Source organism: Eptatretus burgeri, chromosome 7, assembly GCF_056783735.1.
Source record: "Eptatretus burgeri isolate ZD-2024b chromosome 7, Ebu_testis_v1, whole genome shotgun sequence".
NCBI lineage: Eukaryota > Metazoa > Chordata > Myxini > Myxiniformes > Myxinidae > Eptatretus > Eptatretus burgeri.
The window spans coordinates 17,714,290-17,735,502 of NC_140967.1; the positions used below are offsets into that span (position 1 = coordinate 17,714,290).

Below are 21,213 nucleotides of genomic sequence, written 5' to 3' on the forward strand. Positions count from 1 at the left end.
CAATCGTGTTGCGATTAAACGCGATGCAGGAAGAGGAAGCAAAATCCATCAATTTCCTTCTCTTTGAGAAAATTGAATCGAGCGCCTTTCACGATAACTCAAGTATTCTGGGGCCTGTAAGAATTTTAAAAGAATAAAAATAAATAAATAAAAATAAAAAGAGAGAGAGAGAGAAAGAAAGACAAGGTTAAAAGGATCACATAACCAATAGTTAAAAAAAAAAATTGTCAATTGTAAACCAGAGGAACCATCTGATCACTTATGCATTGATAATAAAATAAATCCATCAGACATGGGGATCCACTGCATGGAAAAAAAAAATCCTTTAAATTACCTGGAAGACCCAGCAAAACAGACGGTAGTCATATCCCTCATCATAACAGATACGAGCAAATTGAAGAGGCAACACCCCTTCAAATTCAAGAAAACATTCCCATCTTGGAATTGCACTGCAGGATGTAATGGAGACTGCAATTTTCCTGCGTGCCCAACAGCCTCCTCTTCACGTTTTGCTCAGAGGGAGATTGCTCGATAAATGGAGATAGTTGAACGGAGAAGCTCTGAATTGTTCAAATGATAATGAAAGCATGAAATTTGGCAAACAAGTATTTTCTTATTTGTGGAATCATACAAAAGCAAGACCCACTTTGGGTCTTTCCCCCAAAAAAACTTTTAAAAATAAAATAGTACCATTTTGGAATAATGTTGAGACTTGAAATCCTGGTGAAGAGCCAATCAAGTACTGGCACTCCTCGTTATATGAACTAGGTGAGTTCCACGAAAGTAGTGTGTCGAGTCAAAAAGATTTTCCCATCGACATCATATAAATAGTTCATTTTCTGTTTGTGTGGGTATCTGTGTAAAACTCCAATCACGCCCAAACAACTGTGCCAATTGCCACCAAACTTGACATGTACCAAATTGGAGCTCCTGTTGAACATAAGATACTTGTTTTGTTTTTTTACCCCGTGGAGTCTTCCACTCCACGGAGTCGAAGCGCCGCTCACGTTCTCTTTTCTTCTGTACAATTCATTTGAACGTCGATGTCTCCATTATTCATGAACAGAATTTGATGAAAATTGACAGGTATATACTAGACACAGGCATTAACTGAGCACAAAGTGCGATTGCGGCCCTTCGGGCTGAGGAACGGCCCATTTTGGCCCATTTTCTTAAAATTGTTAATTCTCAGTTATTTGTGAACGGAACCGAACCAAACTGGACAGGTATATTCTAGAGACCATTCCCTAGGCAATAGCTGAGCCTTAAGTGCGATTGCGGCCCTTTGGGCCGAGAAACGGCCCTTTCCGTCCATTTTCTTAAAATTGCTATTTCTCGGTTATTCGTGAAAGAAACCGGACCAAATTTGATGGTGCCTTAAAGACCATTATTAATGGTGCCATCGCAAATTAAATTCTAAATTATATTGTGGTGCTTTGTGTGTGTGGCCTCGACGTCACCGGCTCTCATTGGTTTAAAACTTGTATGTTACATCAAGTCTTAGGTCATGACATCCCATCTTACCCTAACCATAACTTCCCACAAGTTTAGTTATTGATATTGTTATTCCCTTAATATAATTACTGCATAATAATTCGCTATTTCTGTACATAACTACCCCAAACAAAACTTACTGAAAGTAAATATGAGGGAATCTTTCAACGAGTGGGTAGAGCGAATACGAGTACTGTACATCAAGCGAAACTGTACAACACGGTTATGAACGTTTGCATGCATCCATAACGCAAACGACTCCAGGTTATTAAGCATAAATTATATGAAGGGAATTACAATAACAATAAATAAACTTTACGGCACTCTTAAAAAAGAAAAAAAAAAGGGCAATGGAGAGGTACACTCTTTTGAAGAGTTACTTTACTTATTGAGAAATCGTATCGGTAGTCTCATTCAGTGTGTTCCGGAGCTCGATTAATTTGGACTGCAAACTGCCGTTCTTCCAGTCAAAATACTGAATTATTACGACAAATGTTTTCACTGAACCTGATCAAATTCCATCTGCAACTGGTCGTAGTTCATTAACTGGTCATCATTTGCGTTACAGGGTCAAAATATTCAATTTTTCAGTTTTCTCTGTGTTGATAGACATCACCAAGCAACATGCACTTGTGTGAAAAAAAAAACTTAGCAAAAACCACTAATTAACGGCGAATATGGTATTTTTAATTATGAACTTTAATGGATAATGCATTACAAGGAAAACACATTTTCGCATTTATCTCAAATTCACCCTTTCTGAGTAAATTGGATGTGGATCAGTTATCCTTTGGCTGTTTTGGACAATTCAAGTGCCAAATTAATCCTGAGAATCTACTAGAAACATAACTATGTAAAGATATTTACTAGATCTCTTTTAGGAGTTTGTACATATTGCTCAGGGTTTGCTGAATAATAACGAGTTGAATAATCAATTTTGCATCATGCAAAAGCAAGTCCCAAGTGTTACTCACCTAAAAAATAACAAAGTAGATTAGATTAAAGCTTATTGATTGAAATAAATTCAGTTTATTCCAAATTTGACTCACCACATCCGCTCCCTCCGCCTGTTTACTCCACCCCTGACTTGTATCACTTATTTGCCTGTTACACAAAAACTATTGCATATTTTTTATTTCTGTTTTTTCGACATTAAACTAGACAAAATTACCTTTCTTCTCATACCAAGATATCTAGATATCTGTGGCTTTTCTGGTCTGTAGTCAAAGTGGAAAGCGGATGTTTTGAAAAACATGTAACAACTCCGCCTTTTTAGGGTGACCAGTTCATGAACTACGACCAACTCCGTGGTAAGCTATGCCATTTTCTTCAAACGCTTTCAGAGCAGCGTCAACAGAATGCGGTGCAAGTACAGAGTTAGCAATCACTTCTGTCTGTGCATATCCAGAGTTAACCACAAAATCCTTCTGCCCCCGGCCCTCCAACTATCCCAACCCCCCCCCCCCAACTCTCGCACTATCCCCCAACTTTGAAAAGTGCTATAGAGTACATTCATAAGCCTTTACAAAGTAGCTTTTATTCTCAAGTGTTTTCACAACTAATGAGCTGATAGACGCCAGAATAGATCGCTAAAGTATAAATCGGGAGATCGTAAAAGTGCCAAATTGTACTCCACTTTTTTCACCAGCCGAACACAATAAAGGCTGAAGCGATTGCAACGATTCGAATTTCTAACACGAGGAAGTGACATTGTCTCTGGGCATTAGGCTTTGTTTAATTTACTATGCGAGTTCTGAGGGGGTGGGCATCAAAGTAATATGCGCTATATCAAATGGTCATGTAACATGTGATAAAGTTTAAATTTCCTCTGCTGAATGGTTTTCGATGTACGCCCAAAACAAAATATAGACACGTACACAAGCGACCGATTGCTAAACCCCACTTTTTGCTTCATGTGTGCGGGGTAATGAATACCTATCAAAAATACATGAGAATAGAAGAACGATAAATGAGTACAGTGCTGTACTCACCAATATTAGAGGAGATTGAGTGTCGAGGCCTGAGATGTGTGAGTGGGGAGCTAAAGTAATAGAATGGAGAGACCTCTTACCACGAGTGCTTGACAGAATGCTTGACGGTGTACAATAATTGATCAATTGCAGAATTGAAATAAATAAATAATAATCGTAAAATAATTAATTTCTCAATCAATTGCCGAATAGCATACCTAAACCACCACCGTTTCATCCTAATCTGTAACTTCTTGAAAAGTAATCAAACAACAAATAATTAATCAACTGATTAATCAATAAATCAAAAATACTCTTCATCGCCAAGTCACTTGGTCACCGTCATGACCAAATATCAACTTCTGAGCTCACAAGGTGCCTGAGATATTGCCCAGATGAGAAATAAAATCAATAAGTAATTACTAAATCAATAATAATTAATTAATCAATTAAATGATTAAACAAAAATTTTAAAATAATATTTGTGCCAAAGAACATTTTCACTTTTGTCCCCAAATTTCAGCTTCCGAGCTAAAAGGATGACCGAGATATCGCCCGGAAAGCAAGAAAGAAAATAGATTAATTTCATTAATCAATAAAACAAATTTACTCTTCAGAGCCAAATCACTTCTGCACTGTCATGTTCAAATACCAGCTTCTGAGCTCAAAAAGTGCCTGAGATATTGCCAGGATAAGAAATAAAATAAGTAATGAATAAATCCATAATAATTAAGTAATTAATAAATAAATTGATCGATTCCATCTGTAACAACTTAGACCTCCTGCTGAATTTTTGATTTATCAAAAAATTTTTAAAATACTGTTTTTGTCAAAGCATATTTTCACTTTTGTCCCCAAATTTCAGCTTCCGAACTCAAAGGATGGCTGAGATATCACCCGGACAAACAAACAGACAAGAAAAAGAGCAAAAATTGCAGACCCTCGCCAGGACTTGTGTGGTGTGTTGAGTGGTGTTTGTGTAGTTTTGTATGATGTATTTTGCAGCATTTATGTACTGGTGTGTTACGTAATAAGACAATTAAAACTGCCACTTTATAAATGCTGGCAGTGATGACTGGTTCAGCCATTTCAGAGAAGATTTTAAAGGTTTAAAAAAAAAACAAAAAAAAACAATAGGGCTGCCAAATCGCGAGACCGATGTCATTATCAAAAAAAATTTGTGGCCCATTTTATCCCAAGATGACCCTCAATTTTCATACTGATCGGATGTAGCATTCAACATGTGCAATCATGATGTCATAATGAAGGAACCGATGACGTCATTTTAAAAAAAAAATCACTCATTCCCCATGAGGAGTACTTGCTTTGTGCCAAGTTTCAATTTTTTTCCTTGGTGTGGTTTCAGATACAGAAGTCCAAAGTTTTTCCAACATGGCTGCACACACCACATGACCTATGACGTCATAATTATCAATAAACATTCTACATGAGTGGTCGCACCAATGGTGAAAATTCTGTCTCAATCTGACAAGCAGTTGCGGAGAAAAAGTTGTGTAGACAAACAAACGAACAAAAAACCCAAATGCAATACCCTCTTCTTCGGCGAGGGTAACAAACAAGAAAATGACAAAATATAATAATAATAATAATCACTCAGTGACAACTTGGCAAAACAGCACAAAGTAGAATGGCACTCAGTAGAGTGCATACCTCTGCCAGGTGGAACAGTTCACGTTTTGTATCCCACTGATGGCTGGATCCGAACCAAAACAAATTCGCTTGTTCTTGTCACCTATTCAACTCATCCAAAACTTTTTGAGACAGTGATATGTTTAGTTATTGACCCCATCTATCAATTTTAGAAATTAGGCCTGTGTTGCCCTTTTGACCTCAAAATTAATAGGTGTTTGAATTCAGCGACCTGACATGAAAATGCTCTTCAAATTTCAAGTCAATTGGATAAAAATTGAGGATTTTAGAAAATTTGGCCCAAATTTGCCTATTTGGACCTTTTGGCCAGTTTACCTCAAAATTAATGGGTGGTTGAATTCAGTGACCTGATATGCAAATGCTCTTCAAACTTCAATTTAATGGGATTAAAATTGAGGATTTTAGAAATTTGGCCAAAGTTGACCTCAAAATGAAGAGGTGGTTGAGTTCAGCGACCTCATATACAAATGGTCTTAAAATTTCAAGTCAATCGGATGATAATTGAAGATTTTAGAAAATTTGGTCCAATTTGATTACAAAATTAATAGGTGGCTGAATTCAGAGACCTAATATGCAAATGTTCTTCAAATTTCAAGTCAATCGGATGAAAAATGACAATTTTAGAAACAATTTAAAAATTTGGCCTATTTTGGGTTGACCTAATGTCCTGTTGACCTTTTGACCTATGATAACCTCAAAAGTAATGTGGTTGAATTTGTTGACCTGATGTGCAAATCCTGTTCAGATTTCAAGTCAATCGGATGAAATTTGAGGATTTTAGAAAATTTGGCTCAAATTGGCCTATGGAGACCTTTTCAGTTGACAGAATTTTACAAAACTTCAATGCGGGACCGTCAAGAACAGGGTCGGTGACATTAATCTCTGAAAATGTCAGAACAGTTGGTTGAGCGGTTTGGGCTGGAGGTGAGAGGACAGACAAACAAACAAAGAAACAAACACACACAAACACAGAGGTGATCAACATACTTGTCAAACAAAAAAAATAAAAAAAATTGCCAAGTAACAAGTGGGGGATGGCCAGACGGAGGACCCTGGAGTACCGGCAGAAAGCGGACGCAGTGACGCCCTGCTCCGGTGCATGCTCCCATACTTGACCTGAGTGACATTATATAGATGGGGGTCCCAAATAGAGGAAGGTCTTTTGTGTATCGTGTCTGTAATTGGTTTAAAACAGGCCTTCAGAATCTGCTGCATGTAAATTATTTATCATGCTGTAACTTTGTCATTGTTGACAGATTACATTACACTTTTTGGCATGACATTTTTGTTGTCCAAAATTAGTAGCTCCATTCTCTCCTCCAAGAATGGATTTCCCATTTCCTTAATGGTGGTTACAAGTGCATTGGACATCCTTAGCAAAAGAACGCATCATAGAGTCAGATAGAACGTTGCGTGCTAAATAGTATATACTAATCCAAACCAGGAGTTGACTCAATTTATGCATGTTCTCCTGCAAGATTATCAAATTGTGCACTAACTGGTATGACCTACATTATATAATTTGATTACCAAAAAATAAAAACAAAATAAAAAATTTCGATTTTGCAGAAAAAAAAATCCACTTTTTAAAAAATCTCCGCTACCGAAGGTGAAGTGGGTTATGTTTTCACCCCTTTCTGTCTGTTTGTTTGTTTACAGGATATCTCAAAGTTGTGCACGGATCCGGATGAAATTTTGTGGACAGGTTGGGTGTGTGACAGACGATCTGATTCGATTTTGGTGAAGATCCGGATCCAGATGCAGCTACTGGAATTTTAAAAGTGATTCTTTACCATTGAGAGATAGGGCCAAAAAGGATATAATATAGCACTGTTTTGCATGATATTTACCTCCGCCACTGAAGGTGAAGTAGGTTATGTTTTCACCCTTGTCTGTTTGTTTGTATACAGGATATTTCAAAGTTGTGCACAGATCCAGATGAAATTTTGTGGACAGGTTGGGTGTGTGACACAGACGAACTGATTCAATTTTGGTGAAGATCTGGATCCGGATGCAGCTACTCGAGTTTTTAAAGTGATTCTTTACCATTGAGAGATGGGGCCAAAACGGATATAATATTGTTGAAGAATAGGCGGCACTTAACAGCACCGCCATCTCAGGAATTACAACGCCGGCTAGTTCGGCATAGGTCTCGGGTGACGCGCCACAGATCACGATACCAAAGTACCCCTGGGCCTTATCTGTTGGGGATATAGACCCTGGCTACAGACTGGGTTAGATCAGAGACCGAGCGAAACCTGCCAGTCCGAAGCCCATTTGGTTTTAAATAGAAATCGAGCGATTGTTCCTCAGCGCGGCATGAATAAATTCAAGGCGGCAAATTTCGTACAACTCAGCCAGATTTATTGGGGACACATCAGGAAACACGGCACAAGCAAAGCATTCACGATAACGTTATCATTAATCTATAACCTGCTCTTACCTCGGGAGCCCTAGCGAAATAAACCTTAGGCCTGGACAACATGCAGACAAGACACGGAGTACTTGGTGGTGCCTCATGGACGACAGGAAAAGTGTCGAAGGCACGAATGCGGCTCGTGACAAGCCGATGGTGTCAGATTCGAGCACCCAGCTCGAGCATGCAGCGTGGCAAGATGGCGGCGAGGACGTCCTTTTGTCGGCACCGCTCACACACCAGCCTCGGCGCGTCCAGCCCCTCGGAGGTCGATGGCACAGGAGAGCAAGATCCATGGTGTGTTCCAGCTGGTTTCTCACAAGGTCCAGTATGCGAATCCAGGCCAAGGAGGAACAGCTCGTCGAGTCACTCCTCATGAAGCAGATCCCAGACAGGAAAAAAGAAGTTCCTCTTGCCTTTCTGGGCGGGCCTCTCGGACCGTCTCTGGGGACACGTGATTGGTCCATCGTCCGAGTTTGCTGCAGCTCTCCGCCAATGGGTTGCTGACACATCTTGTTGACCGACTCAGGGCACCGGGCAGGGGGGGGGGAGGGGGCCCAGATGGGGGAAGGAAAAATAAGGCGCCCCTCGGTACACCACCACTTCCTGAACACGGGACAGCCCACCACACATGTAACGCCTGATTACCAAACAACCTGGCTAAACATGCATTTAAGGGGGGGATCTGGGCTAATCCTATATTTAATAACCCACGAAGGGCCCATTTCCGCAACACTATAGCACTGTTTTGCATGATATTTACCTCCGCCACCAAAGGTGAAGGAGGTTACGTTTTCACCCTCTTCTGTCTGTCTGTCTGTCTGTCTGTCTGTGTACAAGATATCTCAAAAAATTGTAGGCGGATCCAGATGAAATTTTGTGGACAGGTTCGGTGTGTGTCAGGAACGAACCGATTCGATTTTGGTGAAGATCCGGATTCGGATCGAACGACTAGAATTTTTAAAGTGATTGTTTACCATTGAGAGATAAGGCCAAAACGGATATATAGCACAATATCTCAAAAGTGTATTGGGCCAGATATGTTCTCGTTGATCATGCATTCCGTGGCAGAGGTATGCACTCTACCGAGTGTCATACTTTGTATATGTAGTCGAGACTCGTGGAAGCGCTAGTACGGGTACACAGAATACAGTACAAAAAGAACAGGAGAGAGACGGGGAGAAACACAACAGCAGAGTTGAAGGACAAGACAGAAGGAGACTTAGACAAACAATGAGTGTGGGGAGGAGTGGGGGGGCAGGAGAGAATGCATGGGGTGGACAAGATGATGCATGGCATGGAGTGGACAAGATGGATACAGAAGGAAACTCTCAGGAAGGAAAACTGGAAATTTGAAAAGAGGGGGGGTTGGGGTGGGGTTAACGAGGGCAGAAAAGATCGTGGTTGTGGATGGGGGATGATATGAGATGGTGGTGAACAGCTGCCTTGAAGACCTGGAGGAAACAATAAGATTTATGGGAATGTGGACATTGTATCCACAGCTGGGGGATGTGGGGGTGGGGGTGAGGGGGAAGTGTCACAAATCGGTGGAGGTGAGCAGTGATATTGGATTGAGGTAGTTTCACCAGAAGGGGTTGATGGTGGACCGTGTGTAGGCTGCAGAAACCTGATAAATCCAAATCACGGAAAGAGCAAAGAGCAGAAGGTGCAAGACCAGAAAGGAGGCAGTATAAGACAGAGACAACCGAGCCATCTACGATGGCATCGTGATAGGCCCATAGACTCAGCTTCATCGTGGAAGATTTCAATTATCTTAAAGGCCTTGGTTTCCATGGCGTCAAGCTAAAGAAGATGCGAGGCAGGGGAGCCAGCACAGAGAGGAGAGCAGTACTCCATCAAGCTGCGGATGAAAGCCTTGTAGGTGGATAGGAGTTCAGGTGTGCCAAGGAAGGATTTTGTACGACAGAGGATGCCCAGTCGGCGGCTGGCTTTTGGGGCCAACTTTGAAATGTGGTTTGCCAAAGAAAGATAACGGCTGATAGCTGTGACACCCAGGAGTTTGAATGACTGAACTTCCTCAAGAGGGTTACGAAAGTTGATGGAGGATTTAACAGACGGTCCTTTCAGAGAGAGATCGTGAGAGTGTGAGTTTTGTCAGGATTGAGAGACATATTCCAAGTGTTTGACCAGATTCTGATTTTGGCAAGATATGAAGAAAGAGAAGAGACTGCAGCCTGCCTGTCTGAAGGATGAAGAATGTCACGGGAGAGGGTGGAGTCATCAGCAAAATGATGAAGAGGATTTTTTAGTCAAGAGAGATTATTTATGAAGATCAGGAATAGGACTGGGCCCAGAACACCACCTTGGGGCATTATTGACATGGAGGAAATGAAAGGATTCCTTTGAGAGCCACACATTGGCAACGGGAGGAGATGAAGTCAGTGAACCATGTGTAGAGTTGACCTTGGATGCCATAGGCAGAGAATTTGGAGAGCAAGGTGGAATGCGAGACTGTATCAAAAGCACGAGATATGTCCCCGATCTCATGCTGACCGAGGGTCTCCATCCGCAGGAAATATTGAGTGTGTGGAGTGTGGAGGAAGTATCAAGTGTGTGAAATGCGGGGGAAGGTGCGGAAAAGAAATGTGGCGCTATAGGTATGGGAGGATGGTTGGAATACTTGGTGGACCGAGCGCTTAGCTGACAAACAGTTTTTGAAATGCTTTGTGAAGAAGAGGAATAGATTTTTTTTTCTTAAAAACACATATAGGATTTATGAAGGAGATACAAGGATTGAAACGCATTTATAAAATATTTATTCAATTATTTTAAATGAAGAAACGCATGTATATTTAATGAAAATTCAGTTTGGAGATGTTGAAAAAGATGGAGAGGGAGAGAAATGTAGAACTGGGAAAACAGGCAAAATAAATTCAAGTAGAAACCACAACAGCACCCAATGGAGTGCATACCTCCGCCAGACTGAACAGTTTACGTTTTGGATCCCAATGATGGGTTGGAACCAAAATCGAATCTGCCAGTGCTCATCACCTACCCAACTCCTCCTCCAAGTTTTTTTTTCATAAATCATCGACAACTTTTGGAAATATCATGCGATACCTTATGTAGTTTTTGGCTCCATTTCTCAAGGGTGAAGAATCATTTTGTAAAAATTCTCGTGTTTGGATCCGGGTGTGGAATAAATTTGTCCTCGTCACACTCCCAACCTGTCCACCAAGTTTCGTCTGAATCCGTCCACAAGTTGAGATATCTTGTTATACAGCATTTCATTTTTAGCCCCATCACTCAACGATGAAGAATCACTTAAACACTAAAAAAAGATATTCTAGTAACCACATCCAGATCCAGATCTTCAGCAAAATTGAATCATTTCATCCTTCTCACACACCCCTTCCTGTCCAGCAAGTTTCATCTGAATCCATCAACAACTTTCTGAGATATCCAGCTCACAGACAGACAGGTGAAAACATAACCTACACCCACCTTCAGTAACGAAGGTAATGAGATTGATCAGAAGAGCGTGAAGTGAAGGACAAAGTGGGTTTTTTTCGTGAGCGATCGAGGCAGCGGTCTGTTGCCAATACAGTGCCCAAATAAAGGGATGAGCAATTTGTGTAATAAATGAATGTTTTTGAAGGTAATTTTGGTTTCAGATAGTTTTCAAGGCTGAATTGTGTGAAGATACAGTAGGGCCACTCGGCTAAGCGCATGTAAAGGCGCTGTCACACCTTGACGATTTAGCCAGCAATAGCAACGTCTAAAAAAATGTATGTAAAACGTTGGCATACGCTGAAATTTTGATGTTTTTTTTTAAGTTTTGGTCGTATTCATAACGTGTTGGTCGTATGCATAACATATTAGTAACGGGCACAGAACGTTTCGTTGTCTTATAGATAACTTATACCAACGAATGCTGAACCTGTTGTCGGCGTTCACAACCTATGCCCAATGATAGTTTAACTTAAGGCCCGGTCACACCTTGACGTTTTAGCCAGCGATGGCAACGTATTAAAATGTATCTAAAACGCTGGCTTACGTTGAACTTTTGATGTTTTTTTTTAAAGATTCGGACGTATTCATTGCGACTTGGTCTTATGTATAACGCATTGGTAACAACACAGAACGTTTCGTTGTGTTATAGATAACTTATACCAACGAATGCTGAACCTGTTGTCGGCCTACACAACCGATGCCCAACGATAGTCTAACTTAGGCATAGCGCGTTGCACGCATCGCCGACGATGTCGTGACGTAGCCTATTAAAAGGCTGACGCACAACGATTCGAATCATAACTGCCGTAGAAATGGAAGTGTCAACATCGCGGTCACACCTTGGCGATCTTGCCAGCGTATGCCGACCAAAGAAAAATGTGTCTAAAACGTTGGGGCACGTCAAATACGATATGAGTAAGTTTGATATACGTGAGTACAACGCTAAAGTACGCTATCATACGTCGTAGTAAGTAGAGTACGTCAAGAAATTTTAAACATGTTCAAAATTTTACGACGTACTCGGCGTATGACACACGTTCCGCATGCGATGGGGATAAGTTTTACACACGATATGTGGACGCTTACACACGTCCACAAAGGCTACTTATAAGCTACTCATAAGTCGAAACACGTCGCGTTAATGTCTTTTTTACGCGAAACTTATTTCTAACTTATGTTTGACGTGCTTTGAACCAATTCTTTACGTAGTCCCAACACACATCGACGTATGCAGACGTATTCCAATGACGTCTTCCGGTCGACAAAAAAAAAAAATTAACGTGTTTCTAGCTTACAACTGCCATATAAAGACGTGTTCCCAGCGATTTTGGAATTGGTATATAAAAATGCTGCTCATAAAAGGGGAACCCAACTGTGTTTTCGAGTCCTTTTTGAGTCGATGTCCATGTCAGCAGTAACAGTATCAGTATTAGTATTAGTAGTAGTTTGTTCATGTTGGCAGTAGGAGGTGAGTGTGAGGGGGAGGGTGTGGGTTATGATGGATCGTCCTTGCGTTTAACGATTTAACGATTTAAATGATAAACTAAACGATTTAAATGGCTGCATCTCCACTATTGAAAGTAGACGCTTGCGCTCAACAATTGGATTTTTTTTACACTCAACGACTTTTAAACGGTACCACTCAGCTATTTTCATTGTTTACAATGAACGATGTAAATTGCTGTCACTCGCCTTTGTTTTTTGACGCTGGCGCTCGGAAATTTTAATCGTTTCTATTGAACGTGCTAAATCGCTCAAACCCCACTATTGAAAGTCGACGCTTGCGCTCAACAATTCGATTTTTTTTTTTTTTTACACTCAACGACTTTTAAACGGTACCACTCAGCTATTTTCATTGTTTACAATGAACGATTTAAATTGCTGTCACTCGCCTTTTTTTTGACGTTGGGGTTTGGAAATTTGAAGCGTTTCTTCTGAACGTGTTAAAACGCTCAAACTCGACTATTTTAAATAGACGCTACCGATGGACAATTGGAATCATAGCCAAGCTAGGCATCGAAGTGTGAACATCCTCGTCATGCCGAAGAAAAGTTTGAAGAATGCTGCAAATAAGTGTCCTGGCCGTGGCCGTGGACGCTGACGCAAGGACGATCCATTATACCGACGTCTTTCAGCCTATGAGTAACTTAAAAGTAACGTCTGTCGATGTGTGGCAACGATCGCGTAACGTGCCAACAACACGTTAATCATAGGTTAGAAATAAGTTCCGGGTACGCTAAACATTACCTCGGCGTGTCTCAACTTATGATTAACTTACAAGTAGCATGTGTTGACGTCTGTCAGCGATCGCAGACCGTGCATACAACTTGTGGCCAGCGTAGCGGAACGTGTGAGTCATACGCCGGCATACGTCGTGAAATTTCAAGCATGAAAAAATTTGAGGACAACCAAAAAGTACAACGTTTAAAGCCAACGTACAACGACGTATGGCAGTGTTTTTCAGCGTGCTCTCAATGTTATCAAAACTTACCCATAACGTATTCAACGTGTGACAGCGTTTTAGAAAAAAAAAATTCAAAAATCGGCATACGTTGGCTAAAACGTCAAGGTGTGACCGGGCCTTTAGGCATAGCGCGCTGCACATATCGCCGACGAACTCGTGGCGTAGCCTGTTAAAAACCTGCCGCACGCCGATTTAAATCATAACCGCCTGAAAATTGAAAGTGTCAACCACGCAGTCACACCTTGGCGATTTAGCCAGCGTATGCCGACCTATGAAAAATTTGCCGAACCAAGATGGCACACGTCGAATACATTATGGGTAAGTTGTGTATACGTTAAGAGCACGCTGAAAAACGATGAAGTATGCTGTCATATTTCGTGGTACGTCTCGTACATCGTGAAATTTCAAGCATGCTGAAAATTTTACGACGTACTCGCCATATGGCTCACACGTTCCGCTACGCTGGGAATAAGTTGTAGGCACGATATGCGATCGTTGACACAAGTTCCTTGTAAGTTACTCACAAGTCGAAACACGTCGAGGTAATGGTTAGCATATCCGAAACTTATTTTCTCTGTCAAGGCACATTTTCTTTTTTTCTCCTTGGCTCCGTGAAGGCACGTGATGAAATATCTGGTTGTTGTTTTTTTTTTTTTTAGTCTATCACGAATTTTAAAATATATTCAGACATTTGCTTTTAAGTTTCGACGTCGATGCGACAATATCCTCAAACAGAAAATATTCACAGAGGAGGAATTAAGAATAAGACATGAGCAAACTCAAGAGACAATCGGACGTGACGTAACGGCACGTGACGAAATATCGGAAGTAATTGTTGTCGTTTTTTTTTTTTTAACGCTGCCAATACGCCATTATACGGTAGCTGTAAATTATAAACACGTTTTGAAAGTTCTGTGGTCGTCCGGAAGACGTCAATCAAATACGTCTACATACGTCAATATGCGTTGGACGTACGTTACACATAGGTTCAAAGCACGTTACTCATAAGTTAGAAATAAGTTTTGGGTATGCTAAGCATTACCTCGACGTGTTTCGACTTATGAGTAACTTACAAGTAACGTGCCTCGAGGTGTGTCAACGATCGCATAACGTACCTCGACGTGTGTGCAACGATCGTGTAACGTGCCTACAACACGTTACTCATAGGTTATAAATAAGTTTCGGATACGCTAATCATTACCTCGACGTGTTTCGACTTATGAGTACCTTACAAGTAACGTGTGTCGACATGCGTCAACAATCGCATAACGTACCAACAACCTATGGCCAGCGTAGCGGAACGTGCGAGTCATACCTCGTAAAATTTCAAGCATGCTAAAATTTGAGGACAACCGCAAAGTAAAACGATGAAAGCCAGCATACTACGACGTATGCAGTGTTTTTCAGCGTGCTCTTAACGTATACAAAACTTAGCCATAACGTATTCGACGTGTGCCAGCGTTTTAGACAAATTTTTCATAAGTCGGCATATGCTGGCTAAATCGTCAAGGTGTGACAGCACCTCAAGTGGTTACCACTCTGTTTCAAAAATGTCAAAAATGAAGTTTGTTCTATTGCCTTCTCACTACATTTTCCTGAAAGTGTAAGTCTAACCGAGTTCAGAACAAAAAAACCGTATAGCTTCATTACATATACATATATATATATTATATATTATATATACATACATATACCGAAATATGATACTTTGAAGAAGGAGTACCTATTCTGATAGTTTTGCGAGTTTTCAATAAAATTACCTCATTTTTCTTTTTTTGGCCAAATAAATGAAGGTCATAGTATGTAACTTATTCCAGCAACTAATCTAATAATCAAAATACCAATTTCTGAGATTATTAAGAAGTAATACATCCCTATTTTTTATTACTGCTCTATTCAGTGACTGTCAGATGCTGAAAAGCACTAAAAGAAGATTTATCGAACAAATTCTTGGACGTAAATTTTCAATTCAATTCAAACTGACACAAAAAGCTCTCTAAATTCTCCAAAACTGTTTTAACAGCCTTCTAAATGAATAAAATAAATATTTTTTAAATACCTGGAAAAATATTTAAAACATTTTTAAAGAAAATTAATTTTTTTAATCAAATTCAAAAAAGTGTGACGTGCAGTCAGACAAAAATGCAAAATTACTTTAAACCAAAGCCATGCATGTTTTCAATTTTATCTATATCACTGTGCCCCATTTGCAAATAAATTTTAAGCTGCTGTAATTAAGTATCCACCCGGATCATCTCAATTTTTTTACATTGATTATTGGTAATAAGTTGAATAACTTAAGACACGTAAATATGAGTTATTGATAAACGAGTCATTTTGTTAGGGGATTTCATAGTCCCAGGCTCTAAAAGGGCAATAAAACAAGATAAAATAAAAATATGCCAGAATGTGCATATATCATGCGAATCCACCACTGACCGACACATATGCTGATTTTCACAGACGGTGGGTGACAACCTTTTGATTAGATGAGAAATTTCATATAGAATGTTTTATATGTTGTATTTTTGCATGGTCTAATATATGTCATATTTTAAGGTGAAACAAGAAAAAGGCCAATACTGGGCATGTATATTCAATAAAAATCCTGTAGATTCAGTAATATACATCATAGACCCATGAACCTATATATTTTAATGTCCTATGGAACACTGTCTGTGCAATGAACCAAATTTCATGACCAGTAGTAGTCTTTGTGACCTTCAAAAATGCCACTCAAGTCAGGGTATGCCCTAAAATAGGGGTGGTAACCACTTACATGCGCTTAACCACTCGTCATTTTGATGGGCTTTTCTCCGAGCTTTGTTTTTTTGCACATGAATCTTTCATGCACTTTAACACAAGCGATGGGTGCACAAATAGCATCTGTCTTTGGGAGAAATTGGATGAGTATTCCATCTGAAAGTGTGTACTGCAACAATCGTATAAAATTTCAGTCTCTTGTTCCTGCAGATATATTCCACAGATATTGCCAAGTAGTTGCAGTAGTGGTTACCTTCACACATACACTGAAATACAGACACGGCCACATGAAGACCAACAGATTAGTTTTACATACCATTCCACATAATTGTAATCCAATGAATTACAATAAAATCTTTATCTTTCCAACACAAGACTGCAGCAAACAAACTAAGTGTGCTAAGTACTTGACAGAAAGTGCAGAGAAAACAAGAATGGAGATGGTGGATGAAACATTCAAAAAGAGCTTTGGTACCTGATCAAACATGCTCAGACGTCCATGGAGATCATGGAAATATTTTTGCAAACATCAAGAAAAAACAATCACTTTAAAGGCACAACAAATTAAAATAAATAAATGCAAAGAACAAGCAAATTTACAAACTGCATTAAATCCGGGGGATAGACGATGTTTAACGATAACAGTTAAAGCAACGTGGCTGGGCTTCAAAATATAGATATTTTGATTTACATATCAGCTTAACTTATGCAGATGGTTGAAGGTTGAGCTAAAACTATGGTGCAGTACGATAACCACCCCACATCCCATCTTCCCCTTGGAATGGCCAAACTGAGAGAAAGGCCCAAATTGCTCCAAAAATATGGCATCGATTGAGACTAAATGAATGACAGAAGGGACAACTCCCACATTGCCTCCAAAACCACAACCAGGAATCTAGGGTTGAATTTGAACGAGCAAGTAGGATATGGAAAAGTTGAAAGGGCAGTGGCTAACGCCAACAACGTTCATCTTAACCAATTCAACCAAACGGGACCGAATCAGTGTTGCAAATTCAGCTTTTCAAGATGAGTCTTATTAGAACTCTAATGCAATTGAATGAAAGCGTGTGCTTACGTACGTACACACATGCATACCATTGTCATTGCCACCGTGCAGACTGTTTTTCCTTGTCGGTAAGTGGTACGTAGATGACCCCCATTAAGGAGCGCTGGCTCACTGTGCCATCCTCTTTCTTGCTGTATTCCTCCATAATCTGGCTCCCGCCAGCCGGCCCCACAGGCAGGATGAGCCGGCCACCTGGCTTCAATTGATCGATAAGCTGGGAAAAAATACAAAACTAGATTGACATATAAAACGTCAGCAAAACATCCGAACAAGTGATGAATTCACATCGAATTCTTACTATATATTCTTCACATTTCATCTCAAACTACATGAAAAAGAATATTTTGGGATGGGGGATATGGCACAAACATGGTGGGCCAAAATAGAGTTTAACTGTCTAAATTGCTTTGTAATACCCAGTGAAAGTCAACATGAGATGAGAATAGAAATAAACTAGAACGGCACTCGGTAGAGCACATGCCTCCACCAGGCTGAACAGTTTATGTTTTGCATCCCACCGATAGGCCAGATCTGCATCTGAAAATGAACCAAAATCTAATCAGCTTGTTGTCACCAAACAAATCATCCACCTCGTTTTTGTCATAACTCGTCCACAATTTTTTGAGATATTGTGTTAGATATCGTTTTTGACCCAATCTCTCATCCTGGTCACACATACAACCTGTCCACAACTTTTTGAGATATCTTGCTCACAAATAGACAGACAAGGATGAAAACAACATCCGTCAACACGTGATAATGGTAGATCATATGGGGAGAATTTTAACATGCTATAATCGTGATCAAACTGTACATTTATTTGTTTGGTGTACTCAAACCTGTGATAGACCAAAACGGCAACATCTGCCAAAACCGTAAAAGTCGGTAACCAAGTGCCTCACTCTATACCAACTTGCCATAGAGTGACAATCACGCATTCAAATCTCTCAAGTGTGCCAAATGTGATGATGAAAAGCAGCGCGCCGAAACACCTCCCGAGGTACGGGATCTCACCGCGTGAGGCACCGTCGCGGCTGCCGCCCCGACATGGATGGCATCGTACGGAGCGAGTTCTGGATATCCGAGACGGCCGTCTCCAACTTCCATGCCACAAAATGTTCACAAACCATGAGAATATGCAGAAACAGAATGAAATTAAGCATAAACAGTAAATCCCACAACAAACTACAACCAAATTGGTAAATATCAGGATGCATGCACTTCCCTTAAAACACTAATCCAAGGTAGAAATTACAACACCACATTCAGAGGAATGCCTGCACTTTCATCCTTCAAAACCAAATGGCATGCATTGTGCTGGAGTGCAAATTTGGTGCAGACTCCATGACCTTTTGATGTCCAAGTTCAAGTACAAAGAAATCACGATCACATACCCACGAGTTTCATCCTGCCAGATGACAGCAGCTCTGGGTCATCTTTTTGGACATTCTTGATCGAACTATCAACAAGCTCTTGGATGTGGTCAATGCCAACCACCTTCCCTGTGAGACCGACCTACAGTGCAAGATCCAACAGATGATTTTAAACAAATAAAATGTTAAACTCTGCACCGAGACATTTTTGCGAAGATCCAAAAAACGAATACATAAATTGAGCAAAAGAAGAAAATAAATAAATAACCATTTAACCACGATTTAGCCCACTCACATTTTTAAAGTTGATACACTATCCAAATGCCATCAAATAAATAAATAAATAAATATTATTTAAACATTCAACAAACGAATGCTCAAAGGGACTTTCCAGGTGTCAAGTGACCATCCAAGGCCTCAACACGTCCAATCCTAATCCCCTTCCATTCCTCACGATTTACATCCTTGCCTATTTCTTACGATTTACCTCCTTACATCTCTCCTTTTTGCACCAAACCAAAGCCGTGCAGCATTTCATTTGTCTGTCCAATTTTGAAACCGGCAGTATTAAAAGACATTAAATCAATGCTTTTGGTATATACAACTTGTTTGGCTCGGCTTCAAAATTTCATTTGCATGAAATTCCTTCCAATTCAAAAGCATTCGCGGGAGGGATGATATATATTAAATCTATTCATGTGAGAGGTTCCAAGGTTCAAGTATGCAAGTATTCCTCCCACCCCACAAGATTTGAACATGCATGCCTATAAATACATCTAAATCAAATACCATGGTCGCTGTGACATGGTTTCTGCAAATCTTTGATGCAATCGAGTTTGAAGCGCAGACATGACATTTATGAATGCAATTCATTTTAATTGATGGTGTATCGTTCGAACCAAATATGTAAATGCAGCAATATAGGCCCTGCGAGACTATAATGAGGCTGCGAGAGGTTGGCATTTAGGCTTAACGATCGTGACATTATTTCACGGCAGCGGCAGGGCTAATCAAACCCGAATAAACATCTCCCCAATTATAAAAGAGATGGTCCAGGAGGTGGGGTCCAGGCCTCATTTTAATCGAACACAACACAACTAGTGCTTCAAACATGACCCTCGAGGCATGTGAAGTTGTATCATCATCGACATTGTAACAAAAGTCATGATGATATTCCATTTCAAATGGCATGATCTTTCCTTTAGTGCGAAAGGAAAATGACAAAAGCTAAAGCAAATGAACAAATGTGCCTTATATTGATTATAGAATGCTCATGAGATTGCTGAATAAAGGAAAAAAAAAAAAAAAAGAAGTAGATTATCAATGACACAAGATCACCGTCAGTAACTTGTGATTGCAAACAAAACGAAACAAAACAAAACAAAGCAAAACAAAACAAAACAAAACAACAAAAAACAAACCCGTGACGTTTCCAAAAAATATGCACAAAACAACAACATTCTCCACAATTAAACAAAGCAGTCGTGAAGAAGGGAGCAACAGCAAAGAGGAGGGGGTAATATATCCGGTTTTGATCAAAGATTTCTCAAATAACATCAAATCAAATAAGAAATTATTCTGCCCATCAGAGATCACATTTTTTTTAAAAAGGTGAGGTCATATGCTTTATGGTGATCACAAACCAATGATTTGGAACGGTGGTTTGGCAGCACTTGTGGCTGCATAATAGTTGACACAATGGGAAAAGCCCGTCAAAAATGACGAGTGCACAAAACTCAACACAACACCGAGGATTACAATTCACACAAAGTAATGGATTACGTCCGATGAATCATTTGCAATGAGGGAATGGGAAACGGGTAATGGGTTGAACGACATTCGAAGCATGAATGGGACAAAAACGTTAGGCAGGATATCTTTGATGTACTTCGGACATAAATGCGACATGCACATACGGTGCACGTATAAGCACAGCCTCTATTACTTCCGAAATAAAAATAACGTGGGCTTGATGCCTCAAAAAAAATTAAAAAAAAACAACTCGGGTTAAGTAATGAAGCCAAAACATGGCCGTTGCTTATTTGAAACCATCCGTTTCATGACGCGAGGCACATTGGGCTGCCAAAGCAGTTTCATTTGGCTCAGGAGTACAGCCCTGGACGGGTCGCCATTCCGACTCAGGATACTCGAACGGCTTATCACCCCAAAAAGCTGGAACCATTGCTTATGTGTATATATATATAATACATTGTGTTCATATAGCTTGGATACATTCCAATTCCACAGGGCCATGAAGGACTGTTCCAATAGGCCGGAAGGCTTGAAACCTGGGGCCAACAAAAACCGTGACTCAGAACGCTTGTGACCCCGATGGGCTGCAGTCTATCGACGTTTGATGATGCTTTCAACAGTCACTTTTGGTCTTTCTCACACCGAAGAGGAAACTTGTAGGGAAGGCATAGCAATTGTGAATCTCACACTTCTGAATGTCATGGACCTAACAGAGCAGCAAAATGCCAAACGTATGACATTTTTTCAGGGGTGGATTCATATTCCAATTG

At 40.1% G+C, this 21,213-nt stretch overlaps 1 protein-coding gene across 1 annotated transcript in view; it reads right to left on the reverse strand.

Annotated features, from left to right (window-relative positions):
• Positions 1–21,213, reverse strand: part of LOC147022754 (protein-L-isoaspartate(D-aspartate) O-methyltransferase-like) — a 44,503-nt gene that overhangs the window by 1,008 nt on the left and 22,282 nt on the right. Inside the window, exons 5-8 of the mRNA XM_085887538.1 lie at positions 18,713–18,833; positions 18,333–18,418; positions 17,348–17,532; positions 1–114 (exon numbers count right to left, since the gene is read on the reverse strand). The exon at positions 1–114 is cut by the window's left edge and continues 1,008 nt beyond it. Coding sequence (XP_085743664.1) covers positions 17,353–17,532; positions 18,333–18,418; positions 18,713–18,833 — 387 coding nt within the window. The 3' untranslated portion in view covers positions 1–114; positions 17,348–17,352. The remainder of the gene's footprint in view (positions 115–17,347; positions 17,533–18,332; positions 18,419–18,712; positions 18,834–21,213) is intronic.